General features: G+C 36.8%; 1 protein-coding gene and 1 non-coding gene across 2 annotated transcripts in view; one reads left to right on the top strand and one right to left on the bottom strand.

The window, feature by feature from the left end:
• Nucleotides 1-551: 551 nt before the first annotated feature.
• The window catches only part of Smp_123720 (putative sodium/solute symporter), a gene marked incomplete at both ends in the record, with an annotated part of 41,479 nt that continues 20,437 nt past the window's right edge, over nucleotides 552-21,593 (bottom strand). The window contains 6 exons of the mRNA XM_018797005.1: nucleotides 552-710; nucleotides 1,760-1,866; nucleotides 5,840-6,001; nucleotides 11,518-11,645; nucleotides 14,294-14,512; nucleotides 19,157-19,297. Coding sequence (XP_018652090.1) covers nucleotides 552-710; nucleotides 1,760-1,866; nucleotides 5,840-6,001; nucleotides 11,518-11,645; nucleotides 14,294-14,512; nucleotides 19,157-19,297 — 916 coding nt within the window. The remainder of the gene's footprint in view (nucleotides 711-1,759; nucleotides 1,867-5,839; nucleotides 6,002-11,517; nucleotides 11,646-14,293; nucleotides 14,513-19,156; nucleotides 19,298-21,593) is intronic.
• Nucleotides 20,149-20,221, top strand: Smp_tRNA_00029_Pseudo_TTG.1.1. Its single transcript has one exon. It is a non-coding gene (tRNA).

The raw sequence follows: 21,593 nt of genomic DNA, 5'->3' as shown, positions 1-21,593 counted from the left end.
CAACGATTGATTCATATGCCATTTGTTCCCTCAGGATATTAGAGCCCATGTGAACCATTGGTTTGGAATCAGGGTTTTCCAACTCTCCTAGATGGACTTTCCGTGTCCACCAATCATGGCAGCGACATTCCATGCCCCCAAATGCCCTGGTATGACCGAGAGTGGGAAGAGTCCGCTCTCCCTCTCAAAATGCTCTCACATGACCACGCGTATATAGTTTCTCCCAGAGAAGTCCTACTCACTGCCTACTCGTGGTGGGGGTGTTGTTTACGAAATTGAGAGGACGAAAAGCGAATGTCCGGCGCTTTTCTCAAATGAACACCCTGATATTGATTTTATTTCCCTCAGTAGTGTAAAGCAAAACCAAGATTGAGTAAACCTGCCTTATGAAACATCCTATAAATATAAATAAGATCTTAAGTAGTTCACTCTTTACTCATCTTTAATCATAATAATACACAATATAAAGATTAAAGAAGTACTTATAAAGGATAATAAGAATCAGAAAAATACACACACACACATTGTTGATATTATAACTCTCTGTAATGTTACATCAATTCATTCTTTTGATAGATAGTAGAATCTTTTGATTCATCATTTTCTACTGATGGGATCAATTTTCTGTTGATTACTGCTTGTATACGAGGTAATTTCATATCTGAAATTTCTGTTTCTTGAATGTATGTGGAGGAAACTTGATCAAGTTCCTGAAAAGTAACAACACATAAATATAACAGATAGATTTAATAACAGAAATTGTAATTTAAATAGAAAGAAATATTTTCATAGTTGAAAGCATGAATCCATTGAAGCTAGACCATCAAGGAAAATCTGGAAGCACTGGACGGCTGTTTCGTCCTATTATGGGACTCCTCAGCAGTGCAAATCCACGATCTCGCCTCGCGAGATTTGAAGGTCTAGTTTCAATTGACTCATGCTTTCAACTATGAAAATACTGAAATCTCCACGAAATCCCTTCTGATTAGAAAGAAATATGTTCCATAAGTCTCATCAGGTTTTACAATTACGAGTAGAAATACTTATCTGGAACATTTGTATTGTGGTATAGAATTTGATAAGATATATTTGGAATATAGAATGACAATAATGATAACAAAGTTGCCCCCAAATGCCCTGGCACGGCCGTGAGTGGGGAGAGTCCGCTCTCCCTCTCTAAATGCTTTCATTTGGCCACGCTTATATAGCCTCTGACAGGGAAGTCCTACTCACTGCCTTCTCCAGGTAGGGGTGTTGTTTATGAAAGTGAGAGGACGAAAAGCTAATGTCTGGTGGTTTAACCGGGTTAGTGGACACGGCGCGTCCACCTATAGAAGTGTTGGGAAACCCTGATTCCAAACCAATGGTTCACATGGGCTCCAGTATCCTGAGGGGACAAATGGCGTATGAATCAATCGTTGATAACCGGCTACCATGGGATTGCATCTCCTTACGATGCTCCATTGCCTTGTGAATTAGATCTTTAGGTCAAAAGCTCCGGGTGTAGCCCCCTAAGAAAACCTGGGGGCAGTATCACAACCTTCACACAAATCAAAAGAGGTCTGTGTGGTGCATATATATCTGGTGCTCCGTCGTACCAATATTTATGTGTTTAAATAAATAAAATAAATAAATACACAATCATTATATATAAAATTTGTCAGTAATTTGAATCTGTACATTGAATGAGGCTTTGTATAGATTATAAAGTTATTGTATTACTAATCAAGTGTATCAGTAATGTGAAATTAAAAGTTACCTGATCATTTGCTGTTTGTGAAGGAAGCCAATTTGGAAAATGTCTGTAGAATGAACGTGCCTGCCAAGCCAATAAACGTGGATTAACCTTTGATCGACTATTAAATCCTAGTATGATAAATAGAAAAATATGCTTGTATAAAACAAAATTTAATATAATTAGTCAGTTGTTTAAATTTCAACATTGTAGTGAGAGAATGAAGATATCCCGAAAAAATATGTGATGGTATTTGTGTAGTACATTTCAAGCATGTTTCCGATGCCAAGTGGTCAGAAATACTTGGGATACAAACCTAAATCTAGGTTTCATTCTAGCTATCGTTCGTTGGCAAGGCGTATCCGCAGTTTTGAAGAGAATGTTGCTTTCTGTAGAGTTTAAACCGGTGTCACAGTCTGAATTATTACCAGCGAGTTCTTCGGACAGTGACTGACTTCACATATGATCAAGATATATACAATGATAGATCACTAAGTAGTAACTAATTCCAAATTTTTTTAGTGATCGGTTCCTATTGATTGCCAACCACTTACAATGAAAAACATAATGCTTTCTGGATCACCCTAACAAACTGTTAACTACATTACAATATTTTGATAAAATAATTGAAAAAGATGCCCATGCAATTGTATAAACAGATCATCTTGGTCTAGTTAAAGTAAACTCAAGAGTCAAGCAAAGAAGTTTATGGAAACTGTTACATCGAGTGGCCCACTAATTAGAGAGCAGTGATTTTATCGATCGGACTAATGACACAAACTCGTGCGAGCAGTCTAGAGCACTAGTCGGTCCTGCTTCTGCCTAGCCCAGTCAGTTAAGTCCAGAACAACAATAACAGCCTCTACAATATGAATCATTATTCTCAAACATTTTGGGTTTGTATACCAATCAAACTGACCACATCATACCATAAGATAGAAAATAACATTTGTACAAGATTTAGCTAAACGCGGCTGTGAATAGAGGGAACAGTAATTAATAGGCCTGGGTATAACTCAGGAATGGTAAATCGTACAGTAATAATCTATGGATCAAAATAAAGCTTATAATAAGGGGAACATGAATATGGATAGTTAAGTTACTTAAAAATTATACAATAGGAAATATACATATCGTGTTGGTCACAATCGATTGATCACTGGGTGGTGATCAATGTCATGTGTGTCAAGTCCTTCTTAATGCTGATCGAATGCTATCGATCAAGTTGCAATGTGGCCACCAGTCTAGGTGGCTCGACACTGCGTGCACTATATATATTGGGATACAGGTACATCTTGCTGACGAGTGCCAAGTAGCACGAAACTCGGGTCCAGAGTTTCTTGTTGATCACCTCAAACCACCATCTTATCCCAATATCGTGTTGGTCCATAAATAGTTCTCATAAGTTACGATTCATAATTCACTTTGGGATATAACAGAAACATATATTCCAACCGAACTAGGTGTACCCACGAAACAGGCAGAAATCACTAACATATTCAACCAGTATAACAATTTCAGAAAAAGAAAAAAAGGTTCTACTACAATATGATCCCGATCATAGATCAAACTATTTTGAATTGTATTAATATATTTCTTAATAAAACTATTTCGCTCATATTAAATCTTACCTGTAATTGCGCTAATTATAAATCCTATAGGAATTCCAACAACGATACAAGCTGCTGCATAATATAGATATGATAGTGAATAAAATGACCATGTTGTTGTCTTTAAAATATTAACAGTTGTAGTTGTTGTTGTTGATGGACTAGTTGTAGTAGTTATAATAGATGATGATGATGATGATGACATATTCTTAAGAATTGTAGAGGTACAGTTTTTAATTGTTAAAGGTAAACGACTATTATCCCTTCTTGAAGTGATAAATGTATTACCAATACAAATCCATAAACCACAAATAACACCACTAATTAATGTACATAATCCACCCTGAATACATAAATGAACATGGAAAAAAATAAGTAAACAATAGTGTACAAATATGATTCATTTCAGTCAGTCAGTCAGCTACAACGTAGGACCAGGCACATTTATGCATCGGTCTAAGTTGCCATACCTCGTTAGCACAACAAGACGACACACCGGATTCATGAAAGTTGTTATTTTGTGGTGGTAATGTATAAAAGAAAGATTGTATATAAGGATATAATACATTAAGAAAGACAGATATGAAGCAATTTTAATCTCAAGGTTTAAGGGAAGATAAAGACTGTGTATACACCTACACCATTGCGATCGATTCTGAGCCATATCACCCAGAGTCTCAAACCATTGGTTACGATAGTTACGCGGACCCCAACCAGGTAGTCTGCATCTACCAACATGGCTCAAACTAGAAGTTGGTGACTTCAAGCTCTGATGCCATGTTTTGGTTTGGCCGCCCCTAACTCTCTTCCAACCATCCCCTACACAAGTCCGCATAGCGCGTCAGGGTAATCGGTGTTTAGGCATACGTAACACGTGGCCTAACCATCTCAGTCGATGAAGATTCATGACCTCATCAAATGGTTTACCATCATTCCCTAATACCCTGTGTCTAACCTCACTATTACTTTCCCAGTGATCCCAGCAGGTGCGAGCAATATTTCTAAGGCATCTGTGTTCAATGTTGAACATTAACAAAATTAGCCAAAGCGACTTGTTTTTATTAATTTCCTTTAAGTATAAACAATACTACTATAAATGTTGTAACGATGAGACTAAAACTAAATATCATGTATTTTCAAAGATGGATATTGGCTATCAGTGGAATCGAGGGCGCGAGTGTCATCCAATTTGGGACTCGAACTTAGTACCGTTCACTTCAAACGCCATTGCGTTATTCATCCCATTGCACAAGCAAGTGGCTATCTGGACTCAGTAGCTAAGTGTATAACATGATGGCGTTTGAAGCGAACGGTACTGGGTTCGAGTCTCAGAGTGAACATCAACTCTGAAATGCAGGTACATCTAGCTGACGAGTCCCAAATAGGACGAAACGCATTTGTCCTGGATTCCACTGCTAGCCACTATCCATCTTTGCTTATAATGCTTGTGAATTAAGGCAATATCGAGGCAATACGCACAGTATGCACATATGCCAATTAGAATTTGACCATTTTCAGTCCTAAACATCAATGGGAAGATTTAACCAAGCAATATCAAGTGAATTTATAATGTATTTCCGATGAATGCTCATTTATCGAATAAAACCATTCTAAGTTTTTTTCACTCATTGAAATACGCGTATAAAGTACTGTTTAGGAATGGAAAAATTTATGCATGACAATGAAATCAAGATTTAGCAGAAGAGAATGAATGAATGTTGCAGCTCTATTACAACTGATTTCAGACCATGTGACTTAACGTCATCAACCTTAGATGTTCACTATCCCATGGAATTGAATCAGAATATCTACAAGAACTGGTAAGGGATTAGAGATAATGACCAGGGTCTAAGGGGAAGACAAAGAGTGAATGCATTTGAATCATCGTAAACGATTTTCAACCATGTCATTCAAAGCCTCTGGACATTAGTTACACCAACCAAGTAATGTACATCTAACCAAATGACTCAATTCAACACTTAGTAACTTGATGAGCTGATATAATGTTTTGGTTTAACTGCCCCTAGCTTCCTCTTAACTTACTTCAATACTAGCTGTCATTTATATCTTATTTTTTCCAATGGAAAATGATGCTGCTGCACAACTTCTACCACTGTAACTTTTATTTCAATAATTTCATGACACATTGAGGAAATCACCCGATTGCGTCACAAGACAAGCCCTCATATGGAATCCTGAAGGCCAAATGAGAAGAGGAAGACCAAAAAACACACTACACCGAGAAATAGGGACAGACATAAGAATGAACAAAAACTGGATAGAAGTAGAAAAGAAGGCCCAGGACAGAGTGAGTTGGAGAATGTTGCTCGGCGGCCTATGTTCCATTGGGAGTAACAGGAGTAAGTAAATAAGTAATGGCAACTAGGATCTGTGCTGATATGTCCCCATTTCTCATTTCTTTATGACTATCCAACTATAAATATGATGAAAAATAAAAAAAATTTCATTCATATTATTGGATCTACTTACTTACTTACTTCAGCATTAATACAAGGAAAAAATATTCCAACAGTAAATACAGTTAAAATTGGACCACCAATTGCACCAAATAATGAAAATGATATTTGTAATATATGTGAACTGGATAATGTGAAAATGAATGCCAATGAAACAGTCAAAGTACCAAATAAAATACCTGCACATCAAAAATACACAGACAGAGAGAGAAAAGGAGAGAGAGAGAGGGGATGTGAGAAAGAGAATGTGGTTGACAAGCATACAGAATAATAAATAGAAATGATAATGATGATTTGTTATTAATTGTAACCAATTTTTATGAACTTGCGACGGTTATTTAGTGGAGACCATAATTCAGTTAAGGCATTTGTCTCGTAGTATTGAGATAAAGTAGTTCATTATCTTGTGTATAGTTGATCATCTTCACCTTCTCATCGGATTATCCATTGCATTAAAAAAGAATCTAATTGTAAGCAGAGATGGATAGTGGCTAACAGTGGAATCCAGGACGCGTTTCGTCCTATTTGGTACTCGTCAGCTGGATGTACCTGCATCTCAGAGTTGATGTTCACTCTGGGACTCGAATCCAGTACCTTTCGCTTCAAACGACATCGCATTATCCACTCAGCTGCTGAGTCCTGATAGCCACTTCCTTGTGCGATGGGGTGAAGTTTAAATTCATTTAATATTGTTTGTTTGAATCTTCCCATCGATGTGTTCGAGTCCCAGAGTGAACATCAACTCTGAGATGCAGGTATATCCAGATGACGAGTCCCAAATAGGACGAAACGCGCGTTCCTTGATTTCACTGCTAACCACTATCCATCTCTGCTTACCATGCTTGTGAATTAAGGCTATATAGAGGCAATACGCACAGTATGCACATATGCCAATTAGAGACTGATCAGTTGCAGTCCTAACACATCGATGGGAAGATCCAAACAAACAATACTAAATGAATTTAAAAAATCTAATTATTATATATATATATATATATATATATATATATATATAGTTGAATAAATTCATTCCATTTCTAAATATCTTAACGATTGTTAAATATGAGAAAGGGTTTTGTGGACATTATAGTAATTTTTCAATAGTAGAGATCAGGAATCAATTGAAGCTAGACCACTATGGCAAATCTGGAAGCACTGCTTTACGGCCGTTTCGTCCTATTATGGGACTTTTCAACAGTGCTCATCCATGGTTCCACCTTACTAAATTCGAACCTACGTGTGAACGCTTAACCTCTGAACCACTGAGCTGGCCAGCATCCAACGATATTAATATCTAAATTCAGCTAATCCATGGAATTGAGCGACACATCCACCATTGTCTTCAGACCTGGTTCAACCTCACTGGTCACTACTTCTCACTAGAACTCTAGGAAATACCTCTTGAAGCCAGTCATTATTGAGCACATATTGAATAATACCAGAAAGGGTTTTGTGTATATTATAGTAAATTTTAATAGTTGTGATCATGAGTCAATTATTAAATAGATCATTCAAGTAAATGGCATTTATTCATGATTTTCTCTAATTTATCAAAACTTTTCAAATTAGTAAAGAATCACTAGAAACATGACATTTCAACTATTCTGTAATTAGATGATCACAATGAAATCAATTCAGTTTACTTATTCATACGGAAAAGTTCAAAAGGTTAAACAACTGATTGATACAATGAACAAGAATTCAAAAGCAAAACAAAACATATAAATGACATGTGACAATGACCTATGATAAACACAGCCATCAAAATAAACTAGAGTTATGGATGATTATGTCATAATTTTTCTAAAAAAAAGGTTACTATTAATTCAACCAAACACTTATATTATCTTATATAGTTGAGATCATCAGTCAATTGAAGCTAGACCACTATGGAAAACCTGAAAACACTGGACGGACGTTTCGTCTTATTGTGAGACTCCTCAGCAGTGCTATCTATTAAAAAAAGACTTGTAATTCAATCACTATAGTTCATAAACCACAACATTGCCAAAAGTATTAAATTCCTATGATAGTAGTATCATTGCATAAGATTATCAGTATACTTTAATAAGAACATATCAAAGATAATTTATTTTGCACATTCCTAAATTCAAAGTGATTGACAAACTTCAAAAGTTGTTAAAATACATTTGAAGCAAAGGAAGGAAATTAAATGACATAACTGCTAGAGATGGAACAATTTTCTTTCGTTTACATCTAATCTAATAATTTTTGTTATAGTAGAAATTCACATTTTGACATTGAGTAAAATGAACGAATCGAGCTCAGTAGTCTAGATGTTAAGCGTTCGAGACTGAGACTTAAGGTCCTGGGTTGAATCCCGAGTGCAGGATCGTAGATGAGCGGTGCTGAGGAGTCCCATACTAGGATGAGGTGGTCGTTCAGAGCTTCCAGATTTTCAATGGCAGTCTTATATTGATCAGCTCATGATCACAATCAAAACCCAAATATATCCACAACTGTATACTGATACTTATCATGTGCTCACTAGTGACTAGTTTTGAGAAACAATTTTCGGAGTTCGAGTGAGAAGCTGTGACCAGTGTAGTTTGACCGCGTCCGGTGTGATATAGTTACCCACAGGATACAATGGAAGACGGTCACGCAATATCGTGGATTGGTTGAAGTTAGACATTAAAACCGTTAAATACCGGCTCAGTGATCTAGAGGTCAAGCGTTCTCATGCGAAATCTAAGGTTCTTGGTTCGAATCATTGTCGAACCGGAAGTGAGAATTCGTCGTGCATCTAAATATCAACTGCTCTATTGCAGATACGAGAAGTAAGGTTTCTAAACGCCTCTCTATTAGTTCGCTACAAACTTTAATTCCTGTATCCACAATAAAACAGTTGATTCTTAAATGCATAATGAGTTTTGACACCCGATTCGACAATGATTAGTAAAAAAATTGGATGGGTTAGCCATTGGATCACTATTGGGCACTCTACTGGCAGACATTTTTTCTTGCAAAAGTAGAAAATGGACCAAGTAAAGACACAACTAGCCATCTAACATCTTGTTGTCTCTATATAGATGATACTTTCATAGTATTAGAAAAATGACATAAAAAGGGTAATTTAATTAATACATTTAATAACACTCATTTATCTATTACTCTGGCACTTGAGGAAGAACAGAGTAATAGCATATCGTTTCTAGATGTCCAACTAACATTTAAAAGAGAGATAGGTAGAAAGTCTACAGTTGGACAATATACTCATTTTTATGGTGCTGTACCAATTAGATGCAAAAGAAACTTAGTAAAGATTCCGACTCATCGTGTCAGAATAATTTGCTTGGATGACATCATTGTAGATAAATTGACTATTATACGTAACCTGCTTAGTAGGAATGAATACCTAACAAAATACATCAATAGACACACGAATGAAATTAAAAGACGACCAAATGTATTTACCGTTCCGAAGAAAGTATTGTTTTTAAAAATTATAATTCCTAAATGATTCTACCAAAGAAATTGTGACTCAAAGGTTAAGGAAGGAAGTACAGAAAACATTAAATGCAGCCAGGCTGAGTGCTATCTTTTACAACCGCCCCACAATAAAAACGGTTAATAAAGACAGACTGCCTGAATTCTCCACATCCGTATGTATTTACCAATTCAACTGCTCCTGTGGAGTCAGTTATATAGGGCGTACAATTAGGGGAGTCCTTCATCCCATAGCAGGCCACCATCCGTCTTGGTTTAGCAAAGGACAGGTAAGAGTAATTAAGAGTTCTATTCTCGCTAACTTGGTGGACACAGGTCATCACTCTAAACTGAACAAAGTTTTTAAGGTTATCCACCATATTCCGTCAAATTTGCCTCATGATTTACGAGTTCTTCTTTTACATATTGTTGAAGCCATCGAAATTAGTGTTCACAAAACTAACCGATAGTTTATTTATTTATTTATTTAAACACATAAATATTGGTACAAGGAAGCACCAGATAAATATGCGCCATACAAATCTCATTTGATTTGCTTGAGGGCTGTGATACTGTCCAGGTGCCCGAACTGAAGCAGGTGGTTTTCTTAGAGGCCCACACCCGGAGCCTTTGACCGAAAGATCTGATCCACAAGGCAGTGAAGCATCGTGAGGAGATGCAGTTCCATGGTAGCCGGTGACCAACGATTGATTCATACACCATTTGTTCCCTCACGATACTGGAGCCAGCCCATGTGCACCATAGGTTTGGAATCAGGGTTTTCCAACTCCCCTAGGTGGATTTGCCGTGTCCACCAACCCGGTTAAATCGCTGGACATTGGCTTTTCGTCCTCTCAATTTCGTAAACAACAGTAATGCCATGAGAAGGCAGTGAGTAGGACTTCCCTGGTAGAGGCTATATATTCGCTGGCCATATGAGAGCATTTTGAGAGGGAGAGTGGACTCTCCCCATTCTCGGCCGTACCAGGGCATTTGGGGGCACTCTAGACTGCTCGTACGGTTTCATATGTCACTGTTCCAATCGATAATTTGCTGCTCTCTGATTGGCGGTCTCATCACGTCATACACTAACTGGGCATCTACTTGGTCACAAGTCATAACGATAACTAACAAGGGTTTAAAAATCAACATCAAGCTATACATTCAAGTGAAATGAAATATGAACAAAATATAATCAAAGCTTGGATCAGATTGCCAGGCGAAACGTTGGATTTACTTCAAATTCATTCGCTGAGATTTTACAAATATATCATTCTTATTTAATATCTTACATTACCTTGGAGCCCAAATACTGTGAAACTAGTCGCTTTAATTTAGACGAAAGTACTTATTTATATTAGGGTTGTTTACTGAGACAATGACATACGACAAAGACGTAGATTATTATTATTATTATTTGAACACATAAATATTGGTACAAGGAAGCTACAGATGCATATGCGCCACACAAATCTCATTAGATTTGTGTGAGGGCCTGGATACTACCCGGGTGCCCAGACCGAAGTAGGTGGTTTTCTTAGGGGACCACACTCGTAGCCTTCGGCCTAAAGGTCTGATCCACAAGGCGGTGGAGCATCGTGAAGAGATGCAGTCCCATGGTAGCCGGTGATCAACGATTGATTCGTACGCCATTTGTTCCTTCAGGATACTGGAGCCCATGTGAACCATTGGTTTGGAATCAGGGTTTCCCAACACTTCTATAGGTGGACGCGCCGTGTCCACTAACCCGGTTAAACCACCAGACATTAGCTTTTCGTCCTCTCACTTTCATAAACAACACCCCTACCTGGAGAAGGCAGTGAGTAGGACTTCCCTGGCAGAGACTGTATACGCGTGACCGTGTGAGAGCATTTGGAGAGAGAGGGCGGGCTCACCCCACTCTCGGCCGTACCAGGGCATTTAGGGGCTGCAAAGACGTCGAAGAAAACATGATATTCTATGGAGTTTCTGTCATCATGAATTACCACTTTTATTGACAGTATAACATAGTTGAATTTCACAACAACATCACATCACATAAAAGTATTACTTGAATAACTGAATACAATGTGAACAAAAGTTATAACTGATCGATCAAAATATAAACAGAAAAATGATCCTATTTTGGTATACCATTCAAATATAACGTCATAGTGACTAAAAGAATTTCTTTGTAACTAACTAGATTAAAGAAATGAAAATCTAACAACAACAACAAAAGTTTCTCTTAAAATATAAAACATACCTAAAAATAAGGCTAATCGATATTTCACTCTTTCTGATATATCCATATGTTTCCAATGAATATATAATGGTCGAATTAAATCTTCTAAGCAAACATTAGCCAAACTATTTATACCTGATGATACAGTACTATGATATGAATGTATAAAAAGTAAAACAAAAAAGAAAGAATCTTCATATTCATTTGAGTAGTATTATGAATGTCTAATCTATTTGAATTAGATAATTTAAGTGAAGGATTTCAAGATTGCCTAGGTGCCCAAACCGAAACAAGTGATTTTCTTAGGGGGCCACACCCAGAGCTTTTGACCTAAAGATCTGATCCACAAGGCAGTGAAACATCGTAAGTAGATGTAGTCCCATGGTAGCCGGTGACCAACAGTTGGTTCATACGCCATTTGTTCCCTCACGATACTGGAGCCAGCCCATGTGCACCATAGGTTTGGAATCAGGGTTTTCCAACTCCTCTAGGTGGACTCGCCGTGTCCACCAACCCGGTTAAATCGCCTGACAGTCCCTTTTCGTCCTCTCAATTTCGTAAACAACAGTAATGCCATGAGAAGGTAGTGAATAGGACCATGCGAGGGCATTTCGAGAGAGAGAGAGAGAGGGTGGGCCCTCTCCACTCTCAGCCGTACCAGGGCATTTGGGGGCACAGTTATGAATAAGAACCAATCAAGGTACATATTGATAAAAGAAGTTGTTGATAACCTGTAGAGAAATTGTACTTGAATATTTTTCTAACATTTAAGAGTTTTACAATTGAATCATTATTTAAACGAAAAGTAACATCTCTAACAACTTACTTTTTTCTAAATAAATATAAACCAAATCCCAGAAACTTAATGTATTACGTTAATAACAATTGAATTAAGGTTGTCAGTTGATTAACAGAAGAGATTGATGAAGAAACTCCAATGAATAGATGACAATATCAAGTCACAAAGTACATTTGTTATAGGTTTAATGTTCTAATGAAGTCAGTACAAATCAAAGTATATAATTCATAATGTTCCTCTAAAACCATGATTCCATATTAAACAAGGTAAGTCTACAATATTAAGGCATCACCACCAGAAACGGCTGTCCTTGGAGCAAAATGAGATGTGATAATTTTGAAATTTATTATTCTTAACTGTTTCTTTTAGTTTCGTGAATCAACCATTGATGGAGATGCTGGTTGTAAGGAGAACAACATATTGCCATCACAATTTAATAAAATATGCAATATGATTTCGTTGCATTTCGTTCATCCACTCTTCAGCCTACTTCTCTGGAATGATAGGCTATAAAGGTCCAAGTGCTTTGCCCAATACAACTTCTGCCTTCTTACAACCATCCTACATCACAACATAGTGTATCCCATGTGGAGTCACTTACGCTAGTTGTCAAAATGGGACTCAATAGACAGATGTCTATCAGTACTGATGACCAGACAAACATGAAAGTGGTTACTATTTAGTGTTATATACATATATATGCTTATCAGTCAAAAATGAAATAGTTTCTAATAATTTTACTAGTCAGTTCAAATCTATAGGCTTCAATGATTGATCAACACATTCATGATAGATGTAATCAATGTATAATGGGCTGTCATACTATCGCATCGTTCATGGTTAAACATCGTTAAAATATTGAATAAAGACACTATTAATAATAGTAATAATAATAGCATCAACGCATAAATCACGTAAAAGGTTGCTGTTACGTGAATTTAATGTAATAACAAAAAATCAATTAAATTTACGACCAGTCAGGTTAAAAATATGAGCCTAAAGGTAATATTTTTGTAAATTCGCCTTTTAGCGAGTTAGTTTTCTACGGGATGGGGTCGCTAACCCCATGTCCAACCCCCCCTTTATCCGGGCTTGGGACCAACAGTAGCCCCCGGAGGGGCTACTAAAAGATCTGATGCAGATGTAAAGACACGGATCGGCAAAGCAAGGACATCATATTTACAACTGAAGAACATCTGGAACTCAAAACAATTGTCAATCAACACCAAGATCAGAGTTTTCAATACAAATGTCAAGATAGTTTTATTATATAGTGCGGAAACCTGGAGAACTACGAAAACCAATATTCAGAAGTTACAGGTGTTTATTAACAGTTATCTACGCAAGACACTTCGGATTTGTTGGCCAGACACCATCAGCAACAACCTACTGTGGGAGACAACAAACCAGATTCCATCCAGTGGAGAAAGAAATCATGAAGAAGCGCTGGAAGTGGATAGAAAACACATTGAGGAAAGCATCCAGTTGACGGCGTCCTGGATTCCACTACTAGTCACTATCCATCTTTGCTTATAATACTTGTAAATTAAGGCTATATCGAGGCAATACGCACAATATGCACATATAGTCAATAAGAGACTGATCAATTGCAGTCCTAAACGTCCCAATGAACTGTTTCAATGAAGCAATAACATTAAAAATTGTTTAAATCTTAAGGATTGAGTTCATTTTTAATTCTGATCATCAATATATAAATAACAAAAATGAAATAAATTCATTTAGTAATGTTTGTTTGAATCTTTCCAACGATATGTTAGGACTGAAACTGGTCAGTCTCTAATTGGCATATGCGCATACTGTGCGTATTGCCTCGATATAGCCAGAGTGAACATCAACTCTGAGATGCAGGTACATCCAGCTGACTAGTCCCAAATAGGACGAAACGCGCGTCAAACTGGATTCCACTGCTAGCCACTATCCATCTCTGCTTAAAAGTGAAATAATTTAATATTTCTATCATCGTTGTCATTTACTTACCTTAAAGCAGCTGCAAATATTACGGATAGAAATATTCCACGAACAAGTACTACACCATCGAATAATATCATGACTATATAAGGTAATATTTGATCATAACGTTTAATAGAACCATTTAATACTGGATCACAACCAGCAAAATAAGCATATATAGCTAAACCAGTAAATAATTGTACTGCTAAAAATCCACTTGTCAATGGAATATTTAGTAATATAGCTCTGTGAAGCGAAAAATAGATAGGGGGACGTATCAAATGAGAAGATGATTCACAGTTTTTTCTTTGACAGATGAATAAAATCAATTCAAAGTAATGATGTATTATTGATACAATGTTGATCTGTCAGATAATACATAGATAAGTTGTTACAATCAGCAACAGTGAAAGATCCTCCATTGTGTTTGTGACATTTGATAAATTACTTAATTATGTAACATTTTTTATATATAGTTGAATTCATGAGTCAATTGAAGCTAGACCACCATGGAAAACCTGAGAGGCGGGATCGTGGATGCGCACTGCTGAAGAGTCCCACAATAGGATGAAACGACCGTCCAGTGCTTTCAGGTTTTCTATGATGGTCTAGCTTCAATTGACTCATGATTTCAACGATATATAAAAAATTACTAAAAATCTCCAAAAACAACCCCTTCATTATGTAACAGTTGAAATAACAAGCCTCCTTATAAATTTGAATAATACAATGAGAAAGATTAGATTATAAAAACTATGTGATACATTTCAAATAATTTTGTTCACATAAAGAGACTTCTTAAGATATTTATACATGGAAAACTAAAGGTCAATTAAACAAATTAGACGATGGGGGTTTTGTAGAGATTTTAGTAATTATATAGTTGAAATCATGGTTTTATTGAGGCTAGACCATCATAGAAAACCTGAAAGCACTGGACGGTCGTTTCATCCTAGTGTGGGACTCCTTAGCAGTGCGCATCCACAATTAGACAAATGTAGTAAGGTAAGCAATAAGAAAAACGCTATTCTGAATAATGAATCCCTAAAACTATGGTGAAAACAAACTGTTTTCGAACACTTAAAGGACTTGAATTTTTGCACGGTCAGTGCTTCAATAAACCTTTATAAACGACCTTGAATACTTATGCAAAACTGCAAAGACTGGTTTGACATCATCCATATGGACTGTCTCAACTAAATGTTCTACAATGAACATGTCTGTCTATACTGTGTTTTCACTTTGACCATTGATAAATAATTCAATCATTTTTCAGGAAGCCGAACTGTCAAATATAATACTTAGGAAGGAACCAACGTTCAAATTCATACAATAATTTAAAATGAACTCTCTTCATTGACTTTCAATCCATTGCTATTTATATCCATTCATTCTGCATGATGTTAGTTTACTGAATTGGAACATGTTTCACCGTATTGATTTTTTTATTGCTATGGAAACCTTGATTAGTTTGATAGACGAATTTTTTCATTTTTCAAATGAGAGAAAAGATATTAATCGAAGGATGATTTGCAATTATATAACAATGTCAGTTGACAGTCTTGGAGTTATTGCCACATCATATTCATTCACACTTCCATGAATGTTCTTTGATTTTAAGTTTGATATCTTCAACTGTAGCTTCACAATATTTGGCCGACTCTATAACACAGGCTCTAGATCAACCCACAGAAGCTACTCATCAAAAATGTCACAAGAACCAGTGACATCATCTGTTACATCAGAAAAGCACTTCACGTACTCTCGTTGTTATGACTCAAAGCGTGTGACAAGTGAGGAGTTTAAAGAGAAAAGGAGATGAAAATAGACTGGATAAAAACATTATTTTTATGAAACCTGGAGAATATACGAAATAGGACGAAAGCACATTGTTGTTACCGATTTTGCCACAGAATGATCTTAACTTGTTTCATGGAGATGTAATACAATACCTAAGAATGAGGTCTAATAATCACATTTAAATTGATTGTACAATGAGTGACCTATAAATCAATTTCCTCTAAAAGCCTAAGGCATTTTACGATGTTTATTCTGTGTTAGAATTTTAAATATAACTATGTCACTCTATGACATTCTTATTTATTTATTTATTTAAACACATAATTATTGGTACAAAGGGGCACCAGATAAATATGCGCCTCACAAATCTCATTTGATTTGTGTGAGAGCTGTGATACTGTCCAGGTGCCCAAACTGAAGGCGTTTTCTTAAGGGACCACACCCGGAACCTTCGACCTATAGATCGGATCCACAAGGCAGTGAAGCATCGTGAGGAGATGCAGTTCCATGGTAGCCGGTGACCAACGATTGATTCATACGCCATTTGTTCCCTCACGATACTGGAGCCAGCCCATGTGCACCATAGGTTTGGAATCAGGGTTTTCCAATTCCCCTAGGTGAAATTTCCATGTCCACCAACCCGGTTAAATCGCCGGACATTGGCTTTTCGTCCTCTCAATTTCGTAAACAACACCCCCGCCACGAGAATGCAGTGAGTAGGACTTTCCTGGTAGAGGCTATATATTCGCGTGGCCATGTGAGAGAATTTCGAGAGGGAGAGCGGACTCTCCCCACTCTCGGCCGTACCAGGGCATTTGTGGGCATGACATTCACAACCTATTCACTTGGTTAATGATCTTGGTTCTGGTTTTGAATAATTCATGAGTAATTTGTTATCATTACCAGCCATCATTCGGTCAAATTATATCATTTATCGATCATTAATTAAACAAACAAAATCTTCATATCAGTTATACCATTCGCGTACTATTATGTAATGAGATAATATCTGTGAAGGTTTATATTATCACATGTTTTATATCCAGGAGAAAAGTTTTTTCAGTGTTTTTTGTGCACATCCTTTGTCGATGCTTCAGTAAAATCATTTTGTTACACGTTTTCCTATATATGTATTGTGCCAATTAGTGAAATTAAGAACTGTTGTCTCATGGTTTTCGGTACTTATCAATTAAATCTACCGAAATCCTAGTCTTCATGTTCACATTGAGTACCTATAGCTCTAAATATTAGAATATAAGTGGAAATTCTCTTATATTTGTTAACATACAAATTGGAGAAGATTTGTGGCTCAGGTGGATGATTTAATTGGAGTTTTGTTCTCTCAGTTGGATGGTTTGGTAGTGGAGGTTTCATTATTTCTTCTAAACAACATCACCACAAACTTCAGATAGAAGTGAAGTATTTGAATTTCTCCACATATGATACAAAGCTTGTCCTGTAGGCCTCGATCTTGATTGATTATTATTGATCTTTAACCTGTCGCTGTCTACTTCTTTATTTCGAGCGTATCTCCCTTTTGATTTGGTTCTTGGTTCTATGTTTGTTCTGCTCCATTCTGTCCAGCTCAATCACTTTAATCATAGTTATTATTCCTCATATTTTTTGATCCGTAAAAACAAACAAAAATCATGATTGAACACTTCCTTTTCATGTCTACTTCCGATTCCCGACTCAATATGTTCTTTGGCCTTCCACACTCTCGTTTGCCTTCAGGATTCCAAGTTAGCGCTTGTTGCGTGATACAGTTTGTGATTTCCTCAATGTATATCCTATCCACTTCTTATGTCTTTTCCCTATTTACTCCTCAGCTGGAAGATAGTTTGTCCTCCCCAACAGTGGGCTATTGCCGATGGTACGTGATCAATGGACATTCAGCATCTTACGTAGAAAAGTGTTGATAAATACTTGTACCTTTTTGATGATGGTTGTAGCAGTTCTTCAAGTTTCAGCTCCGTACAGTAGAACTGTCTTGACGTTCGTATTAAAGATGGTGGCTTTGAAGTTGGATGGCAGTGGTTCTGAGTTCCATATCTTCTTCAACTGCAAGAATACAACCCTTGTTTTGCCAATCCACGCCTTTACGTTTGCGTCAGACCCTCGTCGTTCATCAAAGATACTTCCCAAGTACGTGAAAGATTCCACATCATCCAGGGCCTTTCCATAGAGTGTAAATGGGTCGGTGTTCTCCGTAGTGTACTAGAGGATGTTTTTTTACTCCTGTGCATGCTGAAGCCTACTGATGCAGAGGATGTTGTTACATTAGTTGTCTTTCGCCGAATTTGAAGCTATATAGAAGAGCTAGGTCATCTACTAAGTCCAGATAGTTTAGTTCCACGTGAGTTAACCATTATATTCCGTGCTTCCCATCAGATGTTGTGGTCTACGTAATCCAGCCAACCAGCAGAAGAAAGATAAGGATATGAGAGAGAGTAGGCAGTCATGTCTGACTTCGGTCATCACGTCGAATGAGTCTGTCAGCTGTCCTCCATGCACTACTTTGCCATGTAGTCCGTCGTATGAATTGCGGATGATGTTGACGATTTTCTCAGGTACACCATAATGTCGAATAAGGTCCCATAATGTTCTCCCATACACACTGTCAAACGACTCATCTGTCCAGTGTGAGTCTAAAATCAGATGCCTCAGATCATGTTCAGTTTTTTATATATATGCGCCACAGTCGATACCAACCATATCTTTACCCTTCCGCTTTTTGTTACAGTTAGTTTTCGAACAAAACGATACAATATACTCTTTATCGATAAGATCCTCAAGAAATCTGTAGTGATAAAGGTATCCCGATGCAAGCCGATTATATTCATTTTCAAATTACTTGATTATTCATCTAAATATTATTCCGTGTTACACGACACCAAATAATAAACTCCTATCTGTATATTGCTTGAAATCGACGAAAAAAGTACTCATAATTCTCCATCATGTGTATAGTGAACTATTTTCGTCAGTTCACTAATCAGTCAAGTATTTCAAAACAGTCCCAAACACCATAAACAATAAGGAATATTGATGGACACTACGAAATTGAGCACAACCAAGAAAATAACGTACCTTCGAGCAGTTTTTAAATCTCGACATGCCAAATAACGTTGAATTTGTGTTTGATTAGCACCGAATATGCTTAGAACCAATCCGGTCCCACCAATAATTAAAGTCCATAATGTATGTCGTTTAAAAGGATCAGTACTGAAACTAGAAAAATATATGAATAATTGAGCACTTAGGAAGGAAATCCTAAAGACTGGGACTCTTTATAGATGCGTGTTAGTAAATCATAAAATAATTTTGATATGAATCCACTTAACATCCATTGCAGATTAGCTGAAAAAAGGTACTGAATAATCAAATCAAGTCAAATACTCTTAAGAGTATGTATGACAAGGTTTGAGGATATCGATATAATATCAAGTAACCTGACTCCTTCAAAATTCTATTGTAGTCAATGAACAGACTATCCTTTTCACCAAAATGAATCATCCATAATTATTGTCTAGGAAGTTATCGAAGATAACCGTTAGACAAATTTACTTAAAAAAATGCAAGCCAAACAACAAATACTTAAACGTTAGAAGTAGTAAAACATGGAATATATAAAATAGATCCATTTTCAATCTAACAAGTTTAAAACAATTAAAATGATCTCCATTTCAAACAATATCTCGTTTTTAAATGCAATAAGTAATTAGAGTCAATTGCGAAACCTGAAAAAAAAATAATCAGTCGAAATACAGTTTACGTTAAAATCCATTTAGTATTGTTTGTTTGAATCTTCCCATCAATGTGTTAGGACTGAAACTGGTCAGTCTCTAATTGGCATATGTGCATACTGTGCGTATTGCCTCGGCATTGCCTTAAGCATTATAAGCAAAGATGGATAGTGGCTAGCAGTGAAATCAAGGACGCGCGTTTCGTCCTATTTGGCCGAGTGGATAACGCGATGGCGTTTGAAGCGAAAGATACTGGGTTTGAGTCCCAGAGTGAACATCATCTCTGACATGTAGGTACATCCAGCTGACGAGTCCCAAATAGGACGAAACGCGCGTCCTGGATTCCAGTGCTAAACACTATCCATCTTTGCTTGCCATACAGTTTACGTTGATTTAAACATTGAAAATCATACTTAAATGGTAAATATCCTCTCGAGTATTAGTTTCTTTGTAGTTCTCACTCCATCTTGAACAAGTTACCGACAATGTCAACAGAATTTTTAACTCATATCATTGTTAATCAGTAAAAACAAATTTAAGAGATGAAGACAATTGTGTGAAGAAACTTCAGGTGAAAGATATATAGGTTTCAAAAGATAAATATGTAAACCGTGTGGTATATTCAAGGAAATATGGTGGGAAACTCGGAAAGTTTTATTTAAGTTCACTTTATGTTCAATATCAATCAAGTCAAGATAAAAAGTAACTCAATTATAAAGTACAAGCCCCCAGATGCCCTGGTATGGCCGAGAATGGGGAGAGTCCACTCTCCCTCTCCAAATGCTATGACATGGCCACGCGTATATAGCCTCTGACAGGGAAGTCCTACACACCGGCTTCTCATGGCATTACTGCTGTTAAGGAAATTGAGAGGACGAAAAGCGAATGTCCGGCACTTCAACCGGGTTGGTGGACACGGATAGTCCACCCAGGAGAGTTGGAAAACCCTAATTCCAAACCAATGGTGTACATAGGCTCCAGCATCCTGAGGGAACGAATGGTGTATGAATCAATCGTTGGTCACCGGCTACCATGGGACTGCATCTCCTCACGATGCTCCACTGCCTTGTGGATCAGACCTTCAGGTCAAAGGCTGCGAATGTGGCCCTCTAAGAAAACCACCTGCTCCAGTTTGGGCACCCGGGCAGTATCACAGTCCTCACACAAATCAAATGAGATTTGTGAGGCGCATATTTATCTGGTGCCCCTTTGTACCAATATTTATGTTTAAATAAATAAATAATGGTTTATGCAGGGTTGTTAAATGTTACAAAGTGTATTATATATAGACAGAATAAACTGGTAATTGAATGGATGAAAATTGACTGTATAAATCATTGGTCAACTGTTTCTTCAAACTAATATATCAACGTGATTGGAGAGAAATGATACAATGACTTTCATACTTTGAAAAATATATGAAGATTATATTCTAATATCAGTATCTACAGGTTTGTTTCAAACCCACTGGGTAAATTTACATGTAAAACAACTTACACAAATTACAAATTTTCAACGTGATACGTGTGAGCTCTTGCGATACGACTTGGAAACTAGATGCGATGACACGAAACACCCACGACATAAATGGACACTATCTCCCTAATAACTGAGCTTAGTTCAATTATCAACAATCCGAAAAGGAACAAAATCCTAAGGTTTTAATACAGCCTTTAACAATGATGCTGTGATTTAAAGTGTCAAGAGTTTGCATAGAGAAATTCGAGATGTTATGGAAAATCATCTAAAAAGAATGAGAGTTTTGAGGCATTTTAAATGGG

Source organism: Schistosoma mansoni, chromosome 4 (assembly GCF_000237925.1).
Source record: "Schistosoma mansoni strain Puerto Rico chromosome 4, complete genome".
Classification (NCBI taxonomy): Eukaryota; Metazoa; Platyhelminthes; class Trematoda; order Strigeidida; family Schistosomatidae; genus Schistosoma; species Schistosoma mansoni.
This window is presented reverse-complemented; position numbering and strand designations above follow the sequence as displayed.